Source organism: Antechinus flavipes, chromosome 2, assembly GCF_016432865.1.
Source record: "Antechinus flavipes isolate AdamAnt ecotype Samford, QLD, Australia chromosome 2, AdamAnt_v2, whole genome shotgun sequence".
NCBI lineage: Eukaryota > Metazoa > Chordata > Mammalia > Dasyuromorphia > Dasyuridae > Antechinus > Antechinus flavipes.
In genome coordinates, this window is record NC_067399.1 from 120412686 (window position 1) to 120438347 (window position 25662).

Sequence of the window (25662 nt, forward strand, 5' to 3'; positions counted from 1 at the left end):
CCATTTGTGGTTTTCTTGTTTAAAATACTGGAGTGGTTTGCCATTTTCTTTTCCAGCTCATTTTACATATAAGGCAAACAGGGTTAAATGATTAGCTAATAAATTTTTACAACTTATTATTATTATTAAGTTATTAGCTAACAAGTTAGTAGCTAGTAAGTAATTACAGTGTCTCAGGCTAGATTTGAACTCATGAAGATGAGTCTGCCTGACTCCAGACTTTGTACTTTGTGCACTGTGGAACCACCTAGCTGCCCCTCTTATTCACTAGCTATAAGTTTATACTATAAACTAGTCCCTTAACTTGAGGCTTAGATTTCCTTCTATAAAATGATATTGCCTACCACAATGGGGTATTATGAGATGAGGTTGCATTGATTGACCTCCGTTATCCTGTGATCTTTTATTCTGATTAAAGCAAATGAGCCTTTGTACCTTTTAGTGTTTGTATTCTTTGTTTCAAATGTATGCAATTAAAATAAGGAATACCTATGAAAAGAACTTTGTTTATCCACAATTATTGTTATAGTTAACTGGCTTTCACTCTGAAATCAGCTTTCATGCACACTCAGACCATTCATTTTAATGAAAAGAAATCAACATTAGTACAAAGCTGGTAGAAGAGTAAAAATGAGAAAAATGATATGGAAAGATAAAAAAGATGAGCCAAAACAATTTTATCCTGGCCTTTTTAAAAATTAAAAAAAAACGATTTATTGATGATGAAAAATGGCCTATGGATAGAATACAGGACGTAATCTACAACAATTTCATGCAAAAGTATAAGCAATTTAAATTAATTGCCATAATAAGGAGACTAAAAGCATTAGTCATCAAACACTTCACTACTTTTCAAGAAGGGAGAGATAGCATCCTAGACCAACACTGGATTGTAATATAAAATCTTTTGCAAAATTTTAAAGGAAAATTGATGGTAAATCATTCAAAATGTTTTGTCATAAAACAAGAACAATGGAGAGTAAAAATAATGTATATAAAGTCTGATAAGAAACCTAACAAGGCAGTTATCCTAAAGACATTTACGAATGAAAGGCAATAGAAAAAAAATGGAAATTATTATGACAAACTTTTTTTTTTTTTTTTTACCATGGCGCACATTTGGATTCAGCATCACAGTGCAGATATGTTGATAGAGGAGGTAAAAATGACATTAAAGGGGCAGTAATGGGGGAAAAAAATCTGAATTAGATCAAGTGTAAATGGAAGAGATTTGTACCATAGTTGATACAGTGTTGAGGATACTGAGATTCACAAAGTAGATCTAAAGGAGAAGACACCAAAGTCATGGAAACCTTATTAATAATGAAAAAGCTGACATCCACCATTGACCTACCTCTATATCTATATATAAAATTTTTATGAGGATAGTTTGCTTAAGCACATCAAGGACATTGTTGATGAAGTAAGAGTAGGGAACATAAGTGGGTTTTGAAACATAATTTTCTATAGTCAACCATATCTTTATCCTCACATTCATAACTTCACAATCATCATTTAATACCAATATCTTCCTGGTGATGCTGTATGTCTGCAAGTCATGGAACATTATGGTTTCCAAAGAATTCAAAATTAGTATCACATAAAGGGCACTGGAGAGATTCATAGTAATGTGAGTTGACTGGTATTACATAACAAATAAGAAATTTTTAAAAGAAATGAAAATAAAGGATGTCATCAGAGAAAAGTATAATGGAAAAAGATGACCTGCTAGAATACTAGAATGAATGATGTGTCACTAAAATAAGAACCAATCTATGTACTCTACTGGTGTTCTCACAATGTCAGGTGAAATGAAGGTATCCTCTAGCATGTTGGGTGGACCACTGTGGCAAACTTAAGACAAGAATTACACAGAATGAGAAGTCATGAATGGATTTCAGTCTACATCTGTTAGGGGGAGAATTTACATTAATGAAGGTCTAGAGCCATTCAAGCTACCAACTTATTCTTTTATTTACCAATTAATTCTCCAATTCAGACATAGACAATAATGGCAATCTCTACTTAGTCCAAAGTCATTTGCTTCTCGAATTAGATTTTGTCTCTGAACAATGTGGGGATTAAATTAATTGGCAGATGAGGTTCCTTCCAGCTCTCAAAGTCCATGAGAGAGACAGCACACTCCTGTGACCTAGTATATAAGGTATACTGGACTTGGTATCAAAAGATCTGGTTCAACTCCAGATAATAGCTCTTACTAGTTGTGTGACCATGGACAAAATCACTTTATCTTTCTAAACTCTTCAATGTTTCCATTTGCTAATGGGGACAATAAGAAAGTATATCTTACACTAGGGGCTATTGTATCAAAAGCCTTAAATATGTTTTTTTAGGAGGAGGTTGTGTTGTTGCTAGAAGAGTAAGTGTGTGCCTTTTGGTGAAGTTGAGTGGATTTTATGGATTATAAACCATTATTACATGGGTACATTGAGTGACAGCAACTAAGTCGGACTGAGCAATAGTCAGTTTAATTAGCATCATTTGTATCATGTGCTACACAGGTCACCTCCTATGCTGCCACAAGGTGTATGCTGAGTTAATGGGAGGAATGAGCATTCTTACCCCAGTCGGAGTGAGATCAGAAGAAAAACACTGGTCCATGTATTTTCCATCATCCACTAGTCATTTTGTTCTTCTCTCTGTCTTGTCCACAAAGGTGCATGGCATCTTACTGCTCTTGACTATTCCTGATGGTTTGGAGGTTAATTTTGTTTTCTTTGTTTGTTTGTTTGAATCTACAGAACTCTCCCATCCCTGCTAAGCTTCCAGAACCAGTGAAAGCCAGTGAGGCAGCTGCGAAAAAAACCCAGCCAAAGGCCAGGTAAAAACTATTTGGTTAAATTCTTCATTTCTCAGTGGGAGCAGTCAGGGTGATAATCTGCCCCAGAACCAAGGGGGCACTTGCAATCTGCAGGAAACTCTTTGAGGTGATCATATCTTTGCAGTAGGTAAAAAGTCATGACCTATGATTTTATCAAGGTAAGGATACTTCCAGTGTGTACATTCTATCTACCAGTGCTGATGAGTATATGATACTTAAGAGAGTTAGCTGGGCTAATTAAATGACTTATCTGTGATCACACGTCTAGTGCATCAAGTACATTTTCAACATAGATTTTTTCTAACTCCTAAGACCAGCCACACATAAGTCCACTCTGATACCTTCTGTCCCTTAAAGTGACCATAAAATAAAAATGATTTTCCTAATATAGCTACCAAAACATCTCCATCTAAGAGTATTGTCCCTTGGAAGCAATCCCATTGGAATGCATATACTTAACTCCATTGAGGCTGTTGGTGGATCAGACATTCCTGAACATGACTATCCTTTGACCCTTGCTTTCAAAGGTTTTTATTAGCAGCTGAGTGTTATAGACCTGGAATCAAGAAACTTGGGTTTGAGGGGCAGCTAGGTGGCACATAGGATAGAGCACCAGCCTTGAAGTCAGGAGGATCTGAGTTCAAATTTGATCTCAGATACTTAACACTTCCTAGCTGTGTGATCCGGCAAGTCACTTAACCCCATTTGCTTCAGCAAAAAAAAAAAAAAAAAAGAAAGAAAGAAAGAAAAAGAAAAGAAACTTGGGTTTGTATCATGTTTTTCTTATTTCCTAGTTGTTTGGCTCTGGGAAAAAACATCTCACTATCCTTAGTTTCCTCATCTATGACATAAGGAAGTAGGAGACTTTAATTTCTAGATTCTCTTCTAATTATGTGTCTAACAATATTAAGATTATGTGAATTTTTCCTAAGATTAGGAATCCCAGACTCCATACCTCCTAGCTGCTAGAGTTGGGATCCTTTCTTCAGTGTATCTAAATAGGAAATGAGAGTAATAATATCCATATTATCCATCTAACAGGGCTGTATATGGAAAGTATTTTGTAAACCTTGAAACCATGTAGAAACATGAGTTGCTGTACTTCAAACCTTATGAGGATAGTGCATATAAATAGTCAAACAGATAAGTCATATCCATTTCCATGCCCTCATGGAAGTTCTATTCTATATTAGGTATATAGCCCAGCAGAAAAAAATAGCAGAGGATTCTCTTCATTTCTCCGTATTAAGACCAAATAATAAAGTAACAGAATTTTAATTGTTTGCATGAACTTGCTTTTTTCTTAGTCCCACACAGAGCCATGTGGAACCTTATATTAATGGGGCCCCAGAATTAGTTGTGGGCACATAAAGATGTACAGTAGCCAGATGGTGTCTCCAAATGCCTCAGTGTGCTTCTGGCCCTTTGTCTAATCACGTGTGTCTTATTCTTCAATCTTAATGTGAGTGATGAGCCCTCTCCCTTATTCTCTTTACTCTCCAGTGTTCTCTTGAATAATCTGCATTCTGCTTAATGTTTTTTTGCTTTATACCATCTTATTTTCTCTCCTTTTTTTCTCTTTCTTAATTTTTCCTCCTAAAGTTTCTTTAGAGGCAGCACAATGTAAAGAAACTAGACTTGGATAGCCAAGAGAAAAAGTCTGAACTCTCCTTTTATTTTTTTTTAATTTTTCTTTTTTTTTTCTTTTTGTGAGGCAATTAGGGTTAACTGAATTGCCAGAGCAACACAGGAAGTGTCAAGTGTCTGAAGTCAGTTTTGAACTCAGGTTCTCCTGATTCTAGAACTGGTAGTCTATCCACTGTGCCATTTGCTCTCCTCAAAAACCCTACTTTTAACTTTTACTAGATATATAAGTATAGGCAAATCATTTTTAGCATTTTTGAGCCCTCATTTTCCCCTTTTGTAAATGAGGAGAATACTGGTATTATCTACTTTACAAGATTAATAAAGTAACGTAGGGAAGCATTTTGCAAGCATTAAAGCAAATGCTAAATGATAGCTATGGTTATTTTTATTCTCTGAAATTTTGAGGACCAGCTCTCTACACAGCTTAAAAGCAATGAGAAATAACAGTGGGATCCCATGTATTCAGAAACAGGTCAGAAGTGGGACTCTTGGTTTGGCTGCTGTGTTAATTGAATATCTTCTGTGTGTCAGGCACTGTGGTAGGTCTAGGGATTCAAAGATAAAGGCAAGAGTCCTGCCTTCGGGAAGCTTATATTCTCTTGAAGTAAATAACATCTACCCTCAAAAGTAAATAAAACATATTGCTAAAGTAAGTACAAAGTAATTGTCAGGAAGTGGTCCCAGCAACTGGAGAAAGCAGAAAAAACATCATGTAAGACAGAGCATTTAGACTTGAACATTGAAGAAAAAAGCAGATTGGAGGCATTCATATTATTAGCTCAGCCCACGCCCAGCTAATGATATTAAGTCAATCCATTCTGCCTTCACCTCTCCTACATGTCTACCCAAAGGGCAGACTTGTAGTACAGCTTATGCATTAAGCATTTTTGACAAGATCCCATCTGCCCTCTGGGAGCAAAGCCATGTGGCTAGTATCAAGTTAAATGGGAGTCGTGAGCGCTGCCTTTTCCAAAAAGAGCAAGAATGCACAGAAATGCCTCAAAGCCCTTTCCCTGGACAATCCTTTATTTCTCTAGCTTCACCTGCTGATGGAGAGACCTGTTTTTCTCCAAAGAGAAGACTGATTTCCATTGCTTGTCAGCCTGACAGTAGATGTAATTAGATTGGTATTCTTTATTTTTGTGTCTGTGACTATTTATGGCAGCTGGCCTGAATAATCTCTTTGATTTCAGAAAGTTTTGGCAGGAGTTGGGATGGTCTAATTTTGTCAGAGGTTCTGAGACCTCCTAGTCACACCTGAGAAGATGGAAAAGCACTCAGAAAGTGTTGTCAGGGATGCTTTTGTCACTAGTCTTGTTGTAAGCTAGGTCTTAAAACCTAACCTCATTGGATTGCATGAGAACTACATAAAATACTGTGCCCAGGGACAGCCAGAACACTGGATTAGATCCATGGTAGCTTCATTCCTTTCTCACGTAGAGAATTTGCTTGCTTTAACTCATGTGAGCACAGCCATCTCTATATTTTAAGGGCTAGTTTAAAAATACCTAACTAGAAACCCAGACACAATCAGTTATTAGTTGACTGTCTACAGCCTCAAAGGGGAAGGAGTGTGGTATCTTCAATAGAATTATTGGCAAATAGCTGTTTGGACATTTTGATCACAGGAAAAATCTTTTCTCAATACCCTTCCACAAATATGCATCTTTAATTTCTACTTCTAACTTGATTTTTTAAAACTTTCACAGGCTGACGGATCCTATTCCTACAACAGAGACGTCAATTGCACCTCGCCAAAGGCCAAAAGCTGGACAGACCCAACCGAACCCAGGAATTCTCCCTATCCAGCCAGCCTTGACACCTCGAAAGAGACCCACTGTTCAGCCCCCAGCTCAACCTACAGGTGAGGAAATTGGTCAGCTATAGTGGCCTAATTTACCTTGTCACCATCATGGGTAGCAAAGTTTTACCAGATGAGTTTACCTAAACTGGGAGGGAGAATGGAGACTTTAAGGCTTTAAGAATAGGTCTGATGGCATCATATTGTTCCTATTGTCACTCCTTGTGTTGAGGTCTAGATATGGGGTACCTAAATGAAATTAGGGTTTAATTGAGGTCTAGTGGCAGGTTTGGGGTGCAGAGAGTCAAACAGAGCTCCCCTCTCGTAGCAGTGCGAGTCCCCAATAAAGGCATTTATTGGCCCGAGAGCTAGATTGATAAAAGAGGTTTGGAAGTAAGGAGATAGGTGAAGGTAGAGATAAGGAGGACACCGGACAGAGGGTCCTCACATGGCTAGCATGTTTGGGACCTCTGCAAAGAGGGGATCCCAGTGTGTCCCTTTTATAATGGGAGATTTAGCTCGAGGAGCTTTTGCATATAGCCCCAAAGTTGGCTCAGATCTGGGTGGGGCTGGGACAGGGAATACAAAGGGACCAGGATTTGTGAGTTAAAGGATAATTACCTTAAGGGGGGAGGGGGAGGGGTTGGGAGTCACAAAGAAAGGAGTCTCCCACATCACTTGGAGACAAGGGGATGGGAGTGCACCCACTGGTACACTTCAAAGAGTACTAGACTGGCTTTATTTAATATCATAACTTGTCGTTTTCTCTCTGTACTCACTGAACTTACACTTACTATTTGAGTAAACTTGGGCACACCTTACTTATCTCTTGTGTCCGGTTTCCTCATTCTAAGTCCTGGGATTCTATTAATGCTTTTTAAAAATCAAGAGGCATTTATTAAGTACTCACTGTGCACTAGGCACTGTGCTAAGCATTGAGGAAAACAAAGAAGTGGCAAAAACAAAACAAAACAAAACAAAATAATTCCTACCTTCAAGAAGCTTATATTCAAATGGGGGCACAACATGTATTTATATAGGCAAGATCCTTAGTAACTTTAGAGAAGGCACTAGAATATATGGGGCTCAAGCTAATTAATAGTTAGCTTTCATATCACATTTTAAGATTTGCAAATCACTTTACAAATATAATCTCATTTGTTCTTTGCAGCAATTCTGGGAGGTGGGTATCATTATAACTTTCATTTTTCATAGAGAAAACTGAGACAGATTGGTAAAAGGACTTATTCGAGGGCTGAGGCTGTAATTGAATTTAAATCTTCCCGACTCCAGGTTCATTGTTCTATTCAATGAGTTGAGTCTTGAAGGAAGCCAAAGATTATAAAAGGTGGAAGTGAGGTAGGACAGCATTCCAGAAATGGAAGGTGATGAAGTACAAAAGCAAGCAGGTGGGAAATTGAGCAGCAAATGTCAGATTTGAAAGTATTTAGTGCTGGTTGGGTGACCCTTGACAAGTCACTTAACTCTGCCTCAGTTTCCTCACTTGAGAAACGAGCTGGAGATGGAAATGGCAAACCGCTCCGGTATCTTTGCCAAGAAAAGCAAAGTTGTGGAATCATGTTGTACATGACTGAAATGTCTCAACAACATAAGGAATAGCAGCGATGTTGCTGAAAAAAGACTAAGGCATCTTTTGGCTATCTAAAGAGGTCAAACCTTTCTCATTATTCTTGAAGTACCTAATCTATCCAGGGCTCAATGCTAGGGCTGGAAAGATGATAAATGACAGTCTGTACCCTTAAGGATTATACTTGTAGAGGGATAGATAGTAAAGGAGGGAGGCTAAATATACAAATATAGTATGATACAGTCTTCAGTGCAACCTAGACAAAGATGAGTGCATGTTCTGCCTGGAGAAGCCAGAATAGTGATTAAAAGAGGTAGCACCTGGGCTGGGGGAAGTGTTGAAGAGGGCAGGGATTTAAGCAGGTGGAGAGAAAGAATTCTTAACCTTCTTTATGTCATAGATCTCTTCTGAATGTTTTTAAGTGCATAACACAAAATACATAAGATCATAAAGGGATCTAATTATATCAAAATACAGTTATTAATTAGGAAAAAAGTGTTCATGAACAGCAAATTAAAAACCCCAGATGTAGATATATTGCAGTCCAGGTCCAGGAGACAGCCTGCCCATATGCAGCGAGGTGGGAACAGACAGAATGAGATGAAAATTAATAATCTGATTTGGTTGGGACTTGAGAGTCCCTGAAGGGGAATAGTTCTTAAAGGAGAGATAGGTTAAGACCAGATTGTGTAGTTACTTAAATGCCTTGATAAATGACCATCTGCTTATGTAAAACACTCATTAATCAGATACAGGGTAACTTTGGAAAGGAAAACATTAGCTGCTGTGGGAAATGGAAGAGACTTCAAGCAGAAAGAGCCAGTTGAGCTAAGTCTTTAGAGGAAACAGGGTTTCTAAGAGATGGAAATTAAAGAACCCATTCCAGGCTTGGGAGAAAGCCAATATAAAGATAAGGAATTAGGAGATGGACTGACATATGTAGGAATAATAAGTAGGCAAGTATGGTGGTATTTGAGGGTATACAGAACACAGTTATATAGAAAAGGATGAAGAGACCAACCATCTCACCAATTGTTTCCTTATTTATTGGTCAAAATGAGATTCAGATAATCAAGTCCCATTACTTTCTCTATGTTAAGAGGAATCATCAAGCCAGTCAGGAACTTTCAGTGGTTGTTATTATTATTTTTTTTTTAGCAGACACTTTTGCAGATGTTTTCATGGTTAAATTCACAAATATCCAGCCTCTGTATCAGTTTTGTGATCTGTACCTAAAGTTCATTATTAATTTCCTCCGTCTGGCCAAGCAGTCTGTAACACACTCTATTTATAAAATCACTTCTTTATATCATTTCTTATTTCTTCAGTCAACTATTCATCTATCCTTTCTAGCTACTTTGTACCTTTTGATCAAAGTACACATTTCTATCACTATATTTCAGGCATCATGGAATAATGCATCTCAATATAAAACCTATTTATATTACTTCCCTCCTTATATTAAAATTTTCAATTTGATTTTATTATACCTACTGTTACTGTTGGTACACAGCAAACTCCCAATTAATATGAACAATGAATTCCATGAAGTCATATTATTTAAATTCATATTGTATATTTCATTGGCCTGGACTTAACTACATTTTACATAATGATAATTTTAAATAGTATTAATTCAAATATATGCAATCACTTCACAGAACACTTTTACATGAATTGGGACTTAGCTATGTTGACTTGAGTCCATACATATTATTTCTAATACTCTTTCTTCCTTTTCTCTAATAAAAACATTTCAAATGCTATTTTTTCTTATGTCATAACTCATGGTATTTGATTTAACAACTATATCTGGGCATTCTTTTCTTTCCCCCTTCATTTTTGGTTTCAGATGAACTGATCTCCAGAAATAAATACTTTCTTGAATAGATGTCTCAGAGACATATATTTCTATCTGTTTCTTTAAGAACCAGATTATTTGCAACTTCATTTTGGATGTATCATTTATTACCCAAAAGAATCAATAGAAATCAGTGCTGGTCATCAGGCATATACCCCATTCACTCTCCATAGTTCTCTCTGGATGTAGATAGCATTTTCCACTCTAAAGATGTAAGAATTGTCTTGGATCACCACATTGCCGAGAAGAGCTAAGTCTATCATAGTTGATAATAATATAACATAATATGCTAATATGTTATAATTATGTTATAACATAATCTTGTTACTGTGTACAGTGTTATCCTGGTTATGCTCACTTTCCTTAGCATCAATTCATGTAAATCTTTCCAGACTTTTCTGAAATGAGCCTGCTCATCATTTCTTATAAAACAATAATATTTCATTATATTCATAGACCATAACTTGTTCAGTCATTCTTCAATTGATGGGCATCCTCTCATTTTCCAAAAAGAGCTGCTCTAAACATTTTTGACATGAGAGTCCTTTTCCCTTTTTAATGATCTTTTTGGGATATGGACCCAGTAGTGATAATGCTGGATCAAAGGGTATGCACAATTTTAGGCATGATTCCAAATTGTTATCCAGAGTAGTTAGATCATTTCACAACTCCACCAACAATGCATGGAGCCCCAATTTCCTTACATGGCTTTAAATATTTATCATTATTTTTTCCTATTATTTTTAGTCACTCAAATAGGTATGGAATGGTACCTCAGAGTTGTCTTAATTTTCATTTCTGAGGATGATGAGTTTCAATATTAACTTGTATATGATGAGAGATGTTTGCATCCCTAAGTCTGCTATTTTTTAAAAATTGTTTTGTTTTATTTTTGGATCTAAATTCTCTCCTTCCTAATCCTCCCTTTGCCAACACCTCCCCATTTAGAAAGCAAGAAAAACAAAATTCATCATACATATAAATATATAGTCATGCAAAACAATTAGCCATATAAAAAAGCAATGTGTCTCAATCTGTATTCTGTTTATCACTCATCTATTATCATCATGTTTCAACATTAGCCTTCCAAAATGTGATTGTTCATCAGATTTCCTAAGTATCTCAGTTATTTGTCTTTACAATATTGCTATTGTAAAAAATTGTTGTCCTTATTCTGCTCATTTCATTTTGCATCATTTTACACAAGTCTTTCCAAATTTCTTTGAAACTGTATCCTTCATAATTTGTTACACCATAGTAGTGTGCTATTATATTACTATACTAGACAGCTTTTTAGGCCAATCCCCAACTGATGAGTATCTCTTCAGTTTTCAATTCTTTACTGTCACCAAAAAGAGCTATTAATAAATATATTCTTATACATAGAGGTCCTTTTCTTCTTTCTTTAATCTCTTTGAAGTATAGACATAGTAGCAGTATTCCTAGGAAAAGAGGTATCTATAGTTTAATAACTTTTTGGACAAAGTTCCAAATTGTTTTTCCTTTTTTTAAATTTTTTTTTTTTATTTATAAGCATATGCATGGGTAATGTTTCCAACATTGACCTTTGCAAAACCTTTTGTTTCAAATTTTGCCCTTCTTCCCACCACCCCCTCCTCTACTTGGCAGATAGTCCAATACATGTTAAATCCAATATATGTATACATATTTGTACAGTTATCTTGCTGTACAAGAAAAATCTGATCAATAAGGAAGGAAAAAAAAACTGAGAAAGAAAAAAAATGCTAGCAAATTACAACAGAGAGAAAATGCTATGTTGTGTTCCATACTGTTTCCATGGTTCTCTCTTTGGGTGTAGATGACTCTCTTCATTACTGAATAGGTGGAACTGGTTTGAATCTTTTCATTGTTGAAGAGAGCCACATTCATCAATATTGATTGTTGTATAGTCTTCTTGTTGCTTCATATAATGATCTCCTCATTTCACTTAGCATCAGTTCATGTAAGGCATTCTGCTGCTTGTTTCTTACAGAACAATAATATTCCATAGCATTCATATATCATAATTTATTCAGCCATTCTCCAGTTGATGGGCATCTACTCAGTTTCTACTTCCCTGCCACTACAAAGAGGGCTGCCACATTTTTGCACATGTGGGTCCCTTTCCCTCCTTTAAGATCTCTTTGAAATATAATCCCAATAGAAACACTGCTGGATCAAAGGGTATGCACAGTTTGATAACTTTTTGAGGATAATTCCAAACTGCTCTCCAGTGGTTGGATCCATTCACAATTCCACTAACAATGTATCAGTGTTCCAGTTTTCCCACATCCCCTCCAACATTTGTTGTTATCTTTTCCTGTCATCTTAGCCAATCTGAAAGGTATGTAGTGGTATCTCAGAGTTCTCTTAATTTGCATTTTTCTGATCAATAACGATTTGGAACACCTTTTCATGTGACTACAAATAATTTCAATTTCTTCATCTGACAATTTTCTATTCATATCCTTTGACCATTTATCAAGTGGAAGTGGTTTAAACTATTATAAATTTAAATCAATTCTCTATGTATTTTAGAAATGAGGGATTTATTAGAACTTTTGGATGTAAAAATGTTTTCCCAGTTTATTGCTTCCCTTCTAATCTTCCCAAATTGTTTTTCAAAAAGAATAAACCAATAAAAATAAACTCTACTAACACTGCACACAGTTTTCCATCTGTCAGTTTCCTCACCTAGCATGTTCTCTATAGTTTGGAATTCCTAGGTATTCTTTATTCTTATTTATTATTATTAATGACCAGTAGTTCAGTATATCATACTGGAAAATGGCAAGGCATGGACTAGCATCACTTCCTGTTGCTATATTCAAGTTGCCCAAAGTTCTGGACACATATATAATCCCTGATGAGCAGATCTATGTTGACTTTTTTCCTGGTTGTTATTAAAAACTATGTGTCTCCCTTCCCCCCCCCCAAAAAAAAAGAACCCTATGTCCCATAGTGCCCACTAAGACTATTCTGTTTTTGAAAAGATAACATTTGCAGTGCTCATTATTGTCCATTATCCATATTTTCAGTATAACAGTGGTCTCAAACTCAGACAGAAATGAGGTCTACTGAATTATACATAATGATCTGGCTACATATTGATTTAGAAAATCACTGCGAATAGATAGTTCTAACCCAGTTTGTATTTATAGCCTATTTATTGTCTTTTTAAATAATAATTGGAGTTAAGAGAGACCTGGTTTCAAATCCCATATCTGACCCTTACCCATTATGTCATGATGGGGGTTGCACTGAAATTCTTTGAATCTGAGTCTCTTGATCTGAAATTTGGAGGCAATACCTTATAAGATTATTCTGAGGCTCACTTGAGATAATTTATATAAAGCATTTGCAAACCCTAAAATATTCTTTAAATTTCAGCTTTTATTATTATCATAAAGCTTAGAGAACTTTAAAATACTTTATAAATCTCAACTCTTGTCATTGTTATTAATATTATTCAGAATGCAGGGGCAGGGTCCTAGGTCCTTATGCATCCAGTCACAATGTGACTGGCACTTGTTATCCCTTTGTTCTGATATCTTATAAACAAGGATGGTCATTTTATCCAGAGGAGGATTTGTGCCCTAATTTTTTATTTATTTATTTTTTTTTAGTTGCAGGACCAAGTGTTCCAGCTGGCCTCCCTACCAATGTCCCTCAACCAAAGCCCCAGCCTTCAATTAGTCAGCCAGTCCCACAGGCTCCAGCCAAGCAGCCACAGGCTCCACCCACTCCACAGCAGACACCTTCCACTCAGGCCCAGGTTTTACCTGCTCAAGCCCAGGCCACACCCCAGCACCAGCAGCATCTATTCCTCAAGCAGCAGCAGCAGCAGCAACAGCAGCAGCAGCAGCAACAACAGCAGCAGCAGCAACAAGCCACCTTTTACCAGCAGCAACAGCCACAGTCACAGCAACAGCAGCAGCAGCAGCAGCAGCAGCTGGCACCAGCTCAGCAGGTAAGAGGAGCAGTTGTCAAATGGACCATTTGCAATGGATTCCAGAGATTTCTGGTGGCTTCTTTAGTGCAAAAAGAGATAGATTTTGGTAAGACAGACCAAATACCTGGTTCAGTCTCGTGAAGACCCTCATCACTCCCAAGACAGGTTTGGTATAGAATCCAAGTCCAGACAGCATCCCTTGGCTCAAATGCGTTAGACTGACTTCTAGCAGTTGATGGAACCTTGCAGTAAGAAGAAAAAGTCCACTGTCTAACTTGGATAGCTACTCTCCACTCACCTCATCAGTAGCCTCTGAATTGTCCTTTTGGGGATTAACTATATCTTCTCAGTAGAGTATTCACTATATCTTCTCAATCATGTCACATTAAAAGTTAAACTTAATAAAGCATATACATAAACTTGTCCCTTGATTTCAGGCTGTCAAGACATTTTTACTGAATTGTTTTCTACTCAGTATTATATTAAACACTATAAGAAATATAGAAATATACAACTCTCCTTCTGCTCAAGGGCTTTGTAATTTCACTGAACAGATAAAACATATTTTCAATCAATCTGTAAGCATTTATTAAGCATTTAATATGGGCCAAGCATCCTGCTAAGTGCTGGGATATAAGTCTAAAGAATAAAATAATTCTTAATTGCATGTTTATATTTTAATAGAGGAGCATCTGGGTATGTACACATAAAAATACAGGATATAATACTGTATATAAGTATATGCTTATGTATATAAGTATAAGATATCATTAGTAAATAAATACACATGTACACAAAATAGGGAAGAAGTGTATTAATAGTCTTATAGAAGATGAGCTTTTGTCTTAAAGGAAGTGAGGCAGATTGTAGAAAAATAAAGGATATTTTGACACAGAAAAATCATATGACATGGAGAGAATAATTGGAAGGGTATCCCAGGAACAAAGCAAGAGAAAATTGTGGCATATATAAGGGTTAATAGCACCATTTTGGCAAATTGTGTAAAATATCCTAGGGAAAATTTATTCTAGGTAGTGATTACCAGTATGGACTTGATGAAGTGGAACTTGAGCTGTTCCTTGAAAGATGGGGTTGTCTTTCACAGTACTTCCATCACTTTACTTAGTTCAGAAACAACTGATTTTGGCAGATTACTGGGGTATAACGTATGTCTAAGGCCAACCTAGTGTTTCAAGTTGTTTCCCATTAACCAATAAATGTTAAATACCTAGTATGTCCCAGCCACTGTGCTGAGTCCTAAGGTTAAAAAAAGAAGCAAAAGGCAGTCCCTGCCCTCAAGTAGCTTACAGTCTAATGGGAGAGACAACATGTGGACAAATGTATGTAAAACCATCTATAGGATAAATACAAAGTAATTAATGGAGGAAAAACACTAGAATTACTTTCTTTTGGGGTCACCATAGTCTTCTCCCCAATCCCAGGACTGAATTTTAATTTTCACACAGTGTTTCAGAGTTAGTTATTTCTAATTAAGCCATTCATTAGAGAAGGACTGATCCATAATGTTTCCAGTTTTAAATTTTACAATAGCATAATTCTTAGCCCATATGCTAAAGTTCTCCAATGAGTCATGATGGCTTGGGAGGCAATTTTATGCTGTATCTGGGCTATGCTAGGATAGTATAGGCTCTAACAGGCCCTACCAAGTATGGCTCAATTATATGGCTGTCACCTGAGGACCTGATTAGCTGACAGTTTCATCCTGAAGTTATCTATAGGATGATGAAGGTGGGCTAAAGGAGTTTTTGAATACTATCCATTAGATTGAAGAGAGAGTGTGTAATCATCTATCTCTATTTGGTGAAACCATGGGTGTTTAGAGAATTGAGTTATGTCATTGCCAAATGGACTGAAATATGAATATTGACTTGTTAACTTCTTCTCTTCCCAAGAAGAAAATCTGGGGTCATGACATTAACATCAGAATATTTATAATATGTATAAGTCCAAATAAAAGGTTTTGGATGGTCCTGGGAGATGCTATCAACCCAATAGATTAGCATGGTAAATGTTGCTTCTCCAGTACAAACAGTAGATCTTCATGTCAGCTGGTCAGGACCTGCTCTCTCCTGGATAACAAAGAAGATGCATTGACTCATTCTGAGTCATCAGCCCTCCTGTTTTTAGATTTTGTGGGGATGTTCAACCTTTTATTTATGTTTTTTATTATATCCTACTGAGAAAATGTGACATGATGAAGGAAGATCTTAAGGTACAAAGCAAATCAGAGTTCTGTCTACTGTGTTCAGTGCTATAGGGGAAAATATATATATGAAATCAGAAGTGGTAGAGATCACAATGGATTTTAGCATCCTTTTAATCTTTAAGGGAGGCAGCTTGGCCTGGGGGAAAAAAACTGATTTTGGAATTAAAATTTGGATTCATGCTTCATCTCCAGCACTTTCTAGATGTGCAGCCAGGTAAAGTCATATAACCTTTCTGTACCTCACTTTTCCCCATTGTAAATTGGGGCTTATAATACTTTATACCATTTGCTTTGTGAGCCCGTCATTACACCTGGTAATCTTCATAATTCTGTAGCAATGAGCTTTTTTTTTTTTATTTTCATAATCAGTATAAATCCCCAATTTAAAGATTATTTTCTGAGCTTCCCATTTTGAGTGGTTGATTTCCTGGTGATGGGGAAAAACAAGATATTTAATCTCATCACTAAACTGTTTTCAAATCTTCCCCAAGATGAGTTATTGTTGCGAAGGCTTCCTTTACAAACAGATTACCCTCCCTTGCAGTACATCCAGGGCTGTCTCCAGTCAGCCTGATCTATATCTGGCCACTGGAGCCAGATGGTTCTGGAGAAGAAAGTAAGGCAGGTGACCTTGCCCAGCCTTTCCTCACTTAAATCAAATTCACTTGTGTGTCATGGCTTCATGACACACTTCCCTAATGTCCCTTCTATCCACCTCTCCATTGTGTGAGAATCCTATTGGTCCTCCAGAGGGTGGCTCTTCTTGACCTTTTTTCAAGTCTATTTTGTTCCATAACTCACTATGTACCAACCATAATCATTTGTCTTCACAACTCATTTCTACCACTACCTTGCTTTTTAACCTTTGATTTAGGAAACTTGACTTCAAGTCCCAACTTCTCTTATTAGCTGAGGACCTGCCAAGATTTGTTTTTTTTTCTTTCTAGTGCAAAGGATATATTTTTTTAATTTTTTATTTATTTTTAACACACATTGCTCTATGAATCATGTTGGGAGAGAAAAATCACACTAAAAGGGAAAAACCATGGGAGAGAGAAAAAAAATGGGAAAAAAAAGTGAATATAGCATGTGTTGATTTACATTGTCTCCATAGTTCTTTTTCTGAATGCAGATGGCATTTTCTGTTCAAAGTTTATTGGGATTCCTTTAGGTCACTGAACCAATAAGAAGAACCATGCCTTTCATAGTTGATCTCATCATACATTGTTGCTGTTATTATGCATAATGTATTCCTGGTTCTGCTTGTTTCACTCAGCATCAAGTCATATAAATTTTTCCAGGCCCTACCAAGATTTCTTAATTTTTCTCTTCTATGAAATTGGCATGACATTTGCACTCACTTATTCTACAGAAAATAAAAATACTTTATATTTGTTAAAGGGAGTAATTATTATTCAGTGATAAAAATTTCATCATCTTTTATCCCTCATCTCTACACCTTCATTCCCAGCTTACAATCCCAATATGTTTTCAGTGGTTGCCTAGTTCCTGGGCCCTGAGTTTGATTTAGTTTTATGTTTTAGTTTCATTTACTTAAGTTTCAGATCTCATCTGTCAAGATGATAATGATAACAGTATTTACATAGCATTTTAAGGTTTGCAAAGTACTTTATAAATACTATCTCAGATTATCCATACACACCTCTGGGGTTTAGGTGCTATTATTACTTGCATTTTACAGAGGAGAAAACTGAGGCAGACAGAAATTAAGTTATATGTCTGGGGTTACATTTGAACTCCAGAATCCAGATCCAGCTTTCTGTCTAGTGTAACACTTGACTGATTTCAGTCATTATAATGAGGGCTGAAATGTTTATGGAATGGACTCGATAGTAAAGAAGAATCACTTTCAAGGACTAGGTTAGTTACTACATAAAGATGAGAGTGGTGAAGTGCAGTTTCCCTCATGATGGGGATGGAGATCCATAGATAGAATAATGTTCATTCTCGATTACTTTCCATAAAGTGTAGAAAGAGCTTCACACTGTGAATTCAGTGACAGGAATTCTAATCTGGCTCTGCCTTTATTTAGCTTTGTGTTCTTAGGCAGACATGTCATCGAACTTTAGTGATTCAGTTTCTTGATTTATCCCATGATAGGCAGGATGTTTAGTGTAGTTGAAATGAGGATAAATTGAAATAAGCCGTGAAAATCTTTTGAATAGCCCTCAGTATTTTCCAAGCATAAATTGCCTTTGTTGTTGTTAGTTATTTTAATATTTGAAGAAGTTGTAATTTGTGTCTCTGGGCAATCTCTGCAGGCTTTTTTGGAGTCTTCTTTGAATGTAGCTTCATAATTTATCCCTTATTGACCAACTCCTTCAGCTTGACACCACTAATCTTCAAATGGTAGACATGCAATTCATAATTGGGCCATCCTCAGATTCTTTCCATCTTAATAAGACTTGTCAAATCTTGTGTTTTGTTACCATAAATCCCCAAGAACCCAGAATTGTTTCCATGCCCCAGAGAAGCACCAAAGTTGCACATTAATAAGGGTTTGTGTTGTGTTGTTTTTAATAATAATTTAATATTTAATAATAATTCATTGAGGCTACCAATGCAAGCTGTGGCCTTAAGTCTGATCCATTGGACATTGGAAAAAGTATTGGACTTAGAATCAGAAATTTGAATTCTGAGTTTGAAGCCTGGTCAGTTTATTATTCCCTGGAGACAAGTCCCTTCAATTCAACAAACATTTATTAATTGCCCACCACACACAAGACACTGGGGTTAAGTGAGCCCTGGAGTGAGCCAGCACTTAAACTCTGAATATAGGGGGGGAAATAAAGTGGAAGAAATATGAGGAAGGAGAGAACACTTAACTAGGGAGATTGAGGAAGGCTTTATGGAGAAGGTGATGTTTGTTTGGTGAAATAGGATATGTGAAGGGGAATGATGTGAAATAAGGCTAGAAAGGTAAACTGGAATCAGATTATTCTATTTGATCTGAGTGGCAATATGGGATCAAAAGAAGTTTTTTTAGTCTGATCCTACTGTTTCCTTTTCTGTCAAATGAGAGAAATGGTCTAGATGATTGAGAAAGCTCTCTTCCTACTCTGTTTACATACTACCTCCTTAGCTGCAAGTAGATATTTTCCCAGGGCTTCAGTCTCTCTGAATTAGGGTTAGGTATGATTTAAGGCTGTCTCCTTTGGGGATACAGTCCTAGGGTCAAGCTTTTGCTCATCATCTTGTCTTGCTGGTCCCCCAGTTCCAGGTGATACAGCAGGGAGCCCAGCAATCAGCAATTGCTCAGTTGCTTGGGCTACCCCAAGGAGCCCCCAGCAGCTGCTGATGTCGAACTTCTATCAACAGCAGCAGCTGCTGAAAGTTCAGCAGCCGCACTACAGCAGAAGACAGTTGTGGCAGCTGGACAGCCGAAGCAACAGGCTCCCTCCAACCCCAGCCACAGGTGCAACCGGCTGTAGCCCAACAGCCAGCCCCTGCCCAGGATCCCATGATAAGAATCAACCTGGGCTGAGAAACAAAGGCAGAGGAGGAAGCAACGTGCAGTGAGAGTTAGGGGAAAGGCAAGAGAGGCAGAACTGTCTGCTGAGTGGGGAATGATCTGGCCTGGGAGTTGGGAGACCGGGGCTGTGGACTCTCACGCCCCCAGTGATGCTGGTTGTCCTTAAGGCTGAGGCAGGTGCCCTCCTTTAGAGAGGTAATAGTCGTTGCTCTTCTTACGGTCCCATCTGAGAAACAGAATGTTATGTAGGCTTTTGAGGTAAGGTCTTCAGGGAGTAAAGGGCTTCTAAGAGAAGACGTAAGAGAAAGGGGATGACTCGTATTTCACTCTGTAATGGCTTCCACAGCATCCCCTAGTTTGAGAGCTTTTTTCACAACCAACCAATAAGATAGGGCAAACAAGATAAATAATCGCATCATTTCACAGGGAAGAAACTGAGGTTTGAAATCATATATGTCTTAGTGGAAGAAATGGGACTCAAGCCCAAGATTCTCTAACCCCAAATTTAGAATCTTCCTGCACCACAGAACTCTCAAGCGAAGTAGCAAGGTGACCTTATTGCTTCTGTTACCATTTCCATTTGGAAATGAAGACTTCAGTAAAGAACGAGTATTCCTCTTCAGGAAAAATTGCCTATTGTTTTAAAAGGACCTCTTTTTTTTTTTTTTCTTGAGATACATGAGCCTTGACACTGCTGGAAATGGTTTTTCTCCTTGCCTCAACAGTTACCTGATGTCAACTTAACAAGCAGCTTCCTTGCAAGGGCTTCTGCTTGAACACAGGCTCTTTATGATCCAGACAAGAACTTAGGGCAACTGAGCATTCAGTAGGAAACAGCATTAGAATGTTCATTCTTGGTTTTAGATGTGAGGAATATCCTTCTGACAGGAGTCAGGCTATGTCCAGTACCATTCTCTGAGACATACAGGCATGTGACCTTTCAGAATGGAGCATTTCAGTTTCTGTAGGCTCAGCTCTTTGATAGAAATCCTGTCCAAAAAAGTATCTAAGCATCATAGTGTTGAAGAAGATAAAGGGCATAGTGCATTAGCTTTGGAGAAGACCGGGGGTTGAACACTGGATCTGATAATTTACTACTTGCATAACCTTGGACAATCCCTTGTACACCTCTGAGTCTTACTTTCTGCCTCAGTAAATTGAGGACTTTAGCAACTACCTAATCTGAGCATTTGCAGTAAATTCTCATTTACTTACCCAGCCATCTCAAAAGAGGTCTTTTAGTGCCCTCCTTACCAAGATGTATTCTAACAAACTCCCTCCTATCCCCACAATGGTGACTCCACATACTTGAAAACTTTATTTTCAAAAAGAATAGGGCAGCTAATGGTGATGTGACTAGAGTGCGAGATTTGGAATCAGCAAGACTTGAAATCAAATTCTGTCTCAGAGACTTATTTCCTAGCTGTGTCATTCTGACAAGTTTTTGCCTTCCTCAACATGTTTCTTCATCTGGTAAATGATGATAATAATAGTGCCTGCCTCCTAAGCACTTATGTGAGTGAAAAAATGAGTTAGCTAACATTTGCAAATCTTAAAGTCTTATATAAAAATGCTAGGTACCATCATCATCATCATCATGGTTTAGAATTAGTAATTAAGATTGAAGTAGCTTAAATCAAGCTTTTGGTCCAGGAAAAAAGGATAAGGAGAAAATGAAGAGATAATTTAAAGGATTTTTCACTGAATTATAACTTTATAATAATTGCAAAGTATTCCCTCTCAACAACTTGATGTTCTTATTTAAGAAAATTAAGTCTCCCAGAGGTGATAAAATTTTTATGGTCACAGCTAGTAAAGAAAAATCTGGGATTTGAATCTAGGTTTCCTAATCTTCCAAACTAAAAAAGTAAGGGTTATCAGGAATGGAAGATGGAGTCATATGACTCTAAATGATTGAGACTGAGAATTGTGGAATAAAATGGACCCCAAAACTGGGGTCAATACCAGGAATGTCTATGCTCTGTAATATGTGAAACTTAATGAGATTTCTTACTGCTGGAAAAGGTTAACTAGCTAAAGGAAGCCTTTTTAGGAATAACTCTCATAGCTAGAATGATGTGTTGACAGTTTGATTCGATGCTTTAATTCTAAAACCCCTGATATAAACTATGAAAAGCACTTTTAATATAGAACTCTATTGTCTCCCTCTTATTAAAAGTCTTAACTCATAAAAAGGAGGAGTGGTCATGAGCTAAAAGGAATACCTGTCTTTAAATTGTTTTTACTCATTCATTTATTTGAGACAATTGAGCTTAAATGATTTGCACCCTTCATATCTCCTGTTGTTTCTAAATTCTATAGAGTCCTTCTCCAGTGCCTCATTGTAGTATGTAGATGATCCTGGACTCTTACAAGATCTGCCAACAGAATTATAGATCCTCATTGGAACAGCTTCAAGGATGGACTGTGTTTCTGTCTTCTGGAAACAAGATTCACCACATTCTGAGAGATGTATTATTAGGGTGGGCCTAGGGAGACAATTCACAAAGGATATCTTCATAGGTGTGTGTTTGGATTCTACATAGGTGGGAGGAGTAACTATGCTGATGAAACTATGGATCTTTAAAGTACTGAACTAAATTGCTTTGAAAGAGAGTGGTGTTCAATAATATATTCATTGCCTTCACCCTTTCCTTGGCAAAGCATGTGGTCTTCCTGGAAAAGTATGGAAATGAGCAGATTTTTTTATTGATAAAGAAAATGTCTTTCTAAGAACTGATTTATAGATACAGAATCAGAAAATGGCAGATTTGTCTCACCAATTTATTGATCCTATATTGCATGACCATGAGCTATAGAGAAAACAGTTTTTTACCTAGCAGCCAGATTACTATAGGGGGATATATATGACCAGATAGCACTATATAGGAACCTTCTCTCTGGACACATAGGCCAATAATATTTAAAGCCCAACATCTTAAACTGTGATTCACAACTCCATATGGGGTCTTGTAACTTTGGGGGTAGCTAAATTATGATTTATTACCAGTAAATGTTTTATTTGTATATTGTTTTACATACCTATACACTCAGAGTCAAGTAAAAATTTCTTGGACAAAAAGGGGTCATGAGTAGAAAAAGTTTAATCTAAAATATTTTTCTGTATACTTGCTTGGCAAACCCAGAGTCCAACCAGGTATTCTAGCACTCCTTGCAATTCCTTCATTCAATTGGCTTTCTTTGGAAATCTCATGCTATAGGTATACCTCCCAATTTAACCAATGTGGATTTCCTTGTTGATTCCTGGGATCTCTGAAAATTCTATCTCCTCAACAATGAAAGCCAGGCTCTGATAGAAGTTGATATTACAGGGGACTTTCCCCAAGAGGCTGTATCCTCTTTCCCCTTAGAATAGAATATAAGCTCCATAAGGACAGAAACGGTTTATATTTTAATTTTTTTCATTTCTTTTCCTATTCCCAGTATCTAGCACAGTGCCCTACATTTTAAAAGTGTTTATTGAATCAAACATCCCATTTACAGAAGAGACTCAGCAGGACTTTAGTCATAATAACCATTTTTTACTTTTCTGCATCCTAAATCCATTGGATACCAGAATCTATTACTGATGAATTGCTTCTCACAGTAGGTGTGAGGGATCAGGCTAGTCCAGTTCTTTTCTTCCTGCTATGACTTGCTCAGGTTCTAAAGGAATTCATTCCCAACTTTAGCATATCTTAAACAATGAGACACCCATCCTCTCGATCTCTTTTGTGAGTCTGGCCATCAGAACAGCTAATAAGCTCTGTAACATAGTTCTTTGTGTATAGTTGACCACCTGGCCCAATCAAGTTGCAATCAGTCTGTGGCCTTACTCCACATGGCACTTCCTTGGAAATAAAAGAAAACCTAAATTTACCTAATTTATTGGCTCATGCAGCTCTGGCTAGAATCTCTGGTGAGCAGGTTTGTAGTGCATTATAAAATGACTAAATTACAGTGCACAGCAGAACTCCATATCCGCTCCAATCCCCCGAAGTCAGGGATTTCTTGTTCACCACTAGACCCATTCCTCTTTCTTCCCCTTTCTAGGATCATAACTCTCCCATGTCCAGTCTACAGCCACCATTCAAACAGGTATTGAAAGGGCTATTTCATCTCTTTTGTCATTATTATTGTATGATATTGTACAACAATATAGTATTGTCATTATTCACATTTCCTGCCAGTTCAGGCTTTATGGAGCAGGTTCTCCTCCATCCTGACTATGGTATCATAGCACTTTCCTGATGGGTACCATTGGGTCATCTTGATTGTTTGGCATTCTTGTGGACTTCTCTGGGAGAGTGCCTCCTCACTCTGATACACACACACACACACACACACACACACAATGCACATTCAACACATTCACATATGTATATGTTCATACTTATACATGTTAAATACGTGCATAGGCACAAGTACACACACACACACACACTGACATCCAGCAAGTCTTATTTACGTCTCTACTCCAAGAACTCTTTCTTCCATGTATCTTGACAGAAAATACTTGCAAAAATAATTTTGTGATTCTATTAAAAGCTAGAGTCACCATGATGAAGCTGTAAATTAAAGAGATCCTTAGACCAGCTCTTTCTCCATCGACTACTTTTAGCTTGTTTCTGGCTTGTGCTTTTTCTCTTGTATAGTTTTGTGTTTTTTTCAAATGAAATAATATTTACAACTTAGCATAATGTCTGGCAGATAGTAGGCACTTAATAAATGCTCATTCCCTTCCCTCTCTTCTCCCTACACTCCCACCTACCAATCCTTGTTGCTCATCTATTGCCATTGTTCAAATGTCTTCCTGTTCACAAATAAAAACCCTTGTCAGCTTCAACACTGTACATGTATATTAGTTCTAGCCTAAGCTAAAGCGTCCAAGACCTTATGTTGTTTTAACAACAATAATAAAATGTGTCCATAGCAATTTAAATTTTATGAGGTACTTTCTTCATATTGGCCCAGTGGTAAATATTATTATACAGATGAAGAAACTAAAGTCTTTAGAAAAAGGAGAATCTAGCTCATGGACACATATAAGAAAAAGCTGGGGTCTCAAACTCAGTCCTCTGACTTCATGTTCCAAACTTCATGAAAATGGGCTTCCTTCCACCCCAGTCTAGCTTCATCCTCAGTGAGCCATGTCTTTGTCTTTGCCTTGGATGTCAAGTCCCTTTGGCTACATCATTGCACTCCTCTCTCAGCTTCATTTGATCACAGATCTTTATATCTTCATATGTCTGCTGCAATGATGTTAGGAATGAATTGCAAACCTCTTCCATATTTTTATTTGCTGTGGACAAGCAGGCATACTGACTTAATTTTGAGTAAGGAAGTGGAAAAGGAGGGGAGGAAGAAGGTTTTAAAAAAAAAAGGATGGTCTATGTGCAAACTTCGAGCTCCTTCCAGTTCTGGACAGTGGTTTTCTTTGTGATCCCTGAAAATCATGCCCATTACCCGTCTTCTTATGGATGCATTTAAGGAGCAAATGCATTTAAGAATATAGAAGACATTAGTACTAATCACTAATGAGATCGTCGAATCAGAACTTGGGAAACCAGGCCATAATTTTTGACTTTTGACATTTGACATTTAGTAGCCTTAATCAAATCATAGGAAGTAGATTGGAAAGAGCCTTAGTGACCCAATTCTAGGCCTGGCTCTGATACTAACTAACTATATGACCTTGGACCTATTGTATAGTGTCACCAAACTTGAGTTTCCTTAACTATAAAATGACAATACCTGTACTATATGCTTTATAGGGTTATTTGGTAGAAAGCACTTTATTACTCTTAAAACACAACAGTATCATCATCGTCGTCATTATTCTCATTTCTTCCACTAATTAATTTTGTGATTTGGAGCAAATCACTTCACCTTTAGGTTTTCCTCATCTGTAAGAGGCAATTTGGAACAGAGGAAAGAACGATGGAAAGAGTATCTAGTCTCAGCTGTGCTGCTAACTAGCTCTGGAATCTGGACAGAGTTATAGAGTCTCTCTAAGGCTCAGCTTCCTCCTCTCCAAAATGAGAGAGGTGAACTAGATGATCTCAAAGACCTCCTCTTCTTCTACCGTTCTTAGTACATAAAAGTAGTTATGATTTCGTTGGTGGAGTCACAATCTCCCTGTGCCTTAGGAGATGGCTCTTCAAGTTTTCATATTTAAAAAGGATCAACAGGTGGGGATAAAGGGTGGGCACAGTTTGGAGGTAAGTCTTTTCACACTTAAATTGGGGTCC

General features: G+C 37.2%; 1 protein-coding gene across 5 annotated transcripts in view; it reads left to right on the forward strand.

Moving 5' to 3' along the window:
• AAK1 (AP2 associated kinase 1) overlaps positions 1–25662 on the forward strand; it is a 227973-nt gene that overhangs the window by 164696 nt on the left and 37615 nt on the right. For all 5 annotated transcript variants that reach the window (XM_051975435.1, XM_051975436.1, XM_051975433.1 and 2 more), the window contains exons 10-12: positions 2763–2842; positions 6199–6353; positions 13366–13709. In XM_051975435.1, coding sequence (XP_051831395.1) covers positions 2763–2842; positions 6199–6353; positions 13366–13709 — 579 coding nt within the window. The remainder of the gene's footprint in view (positions 1–2762; positions 2843–6198; positions 6354–13365; positions 13710–25662) is intronic.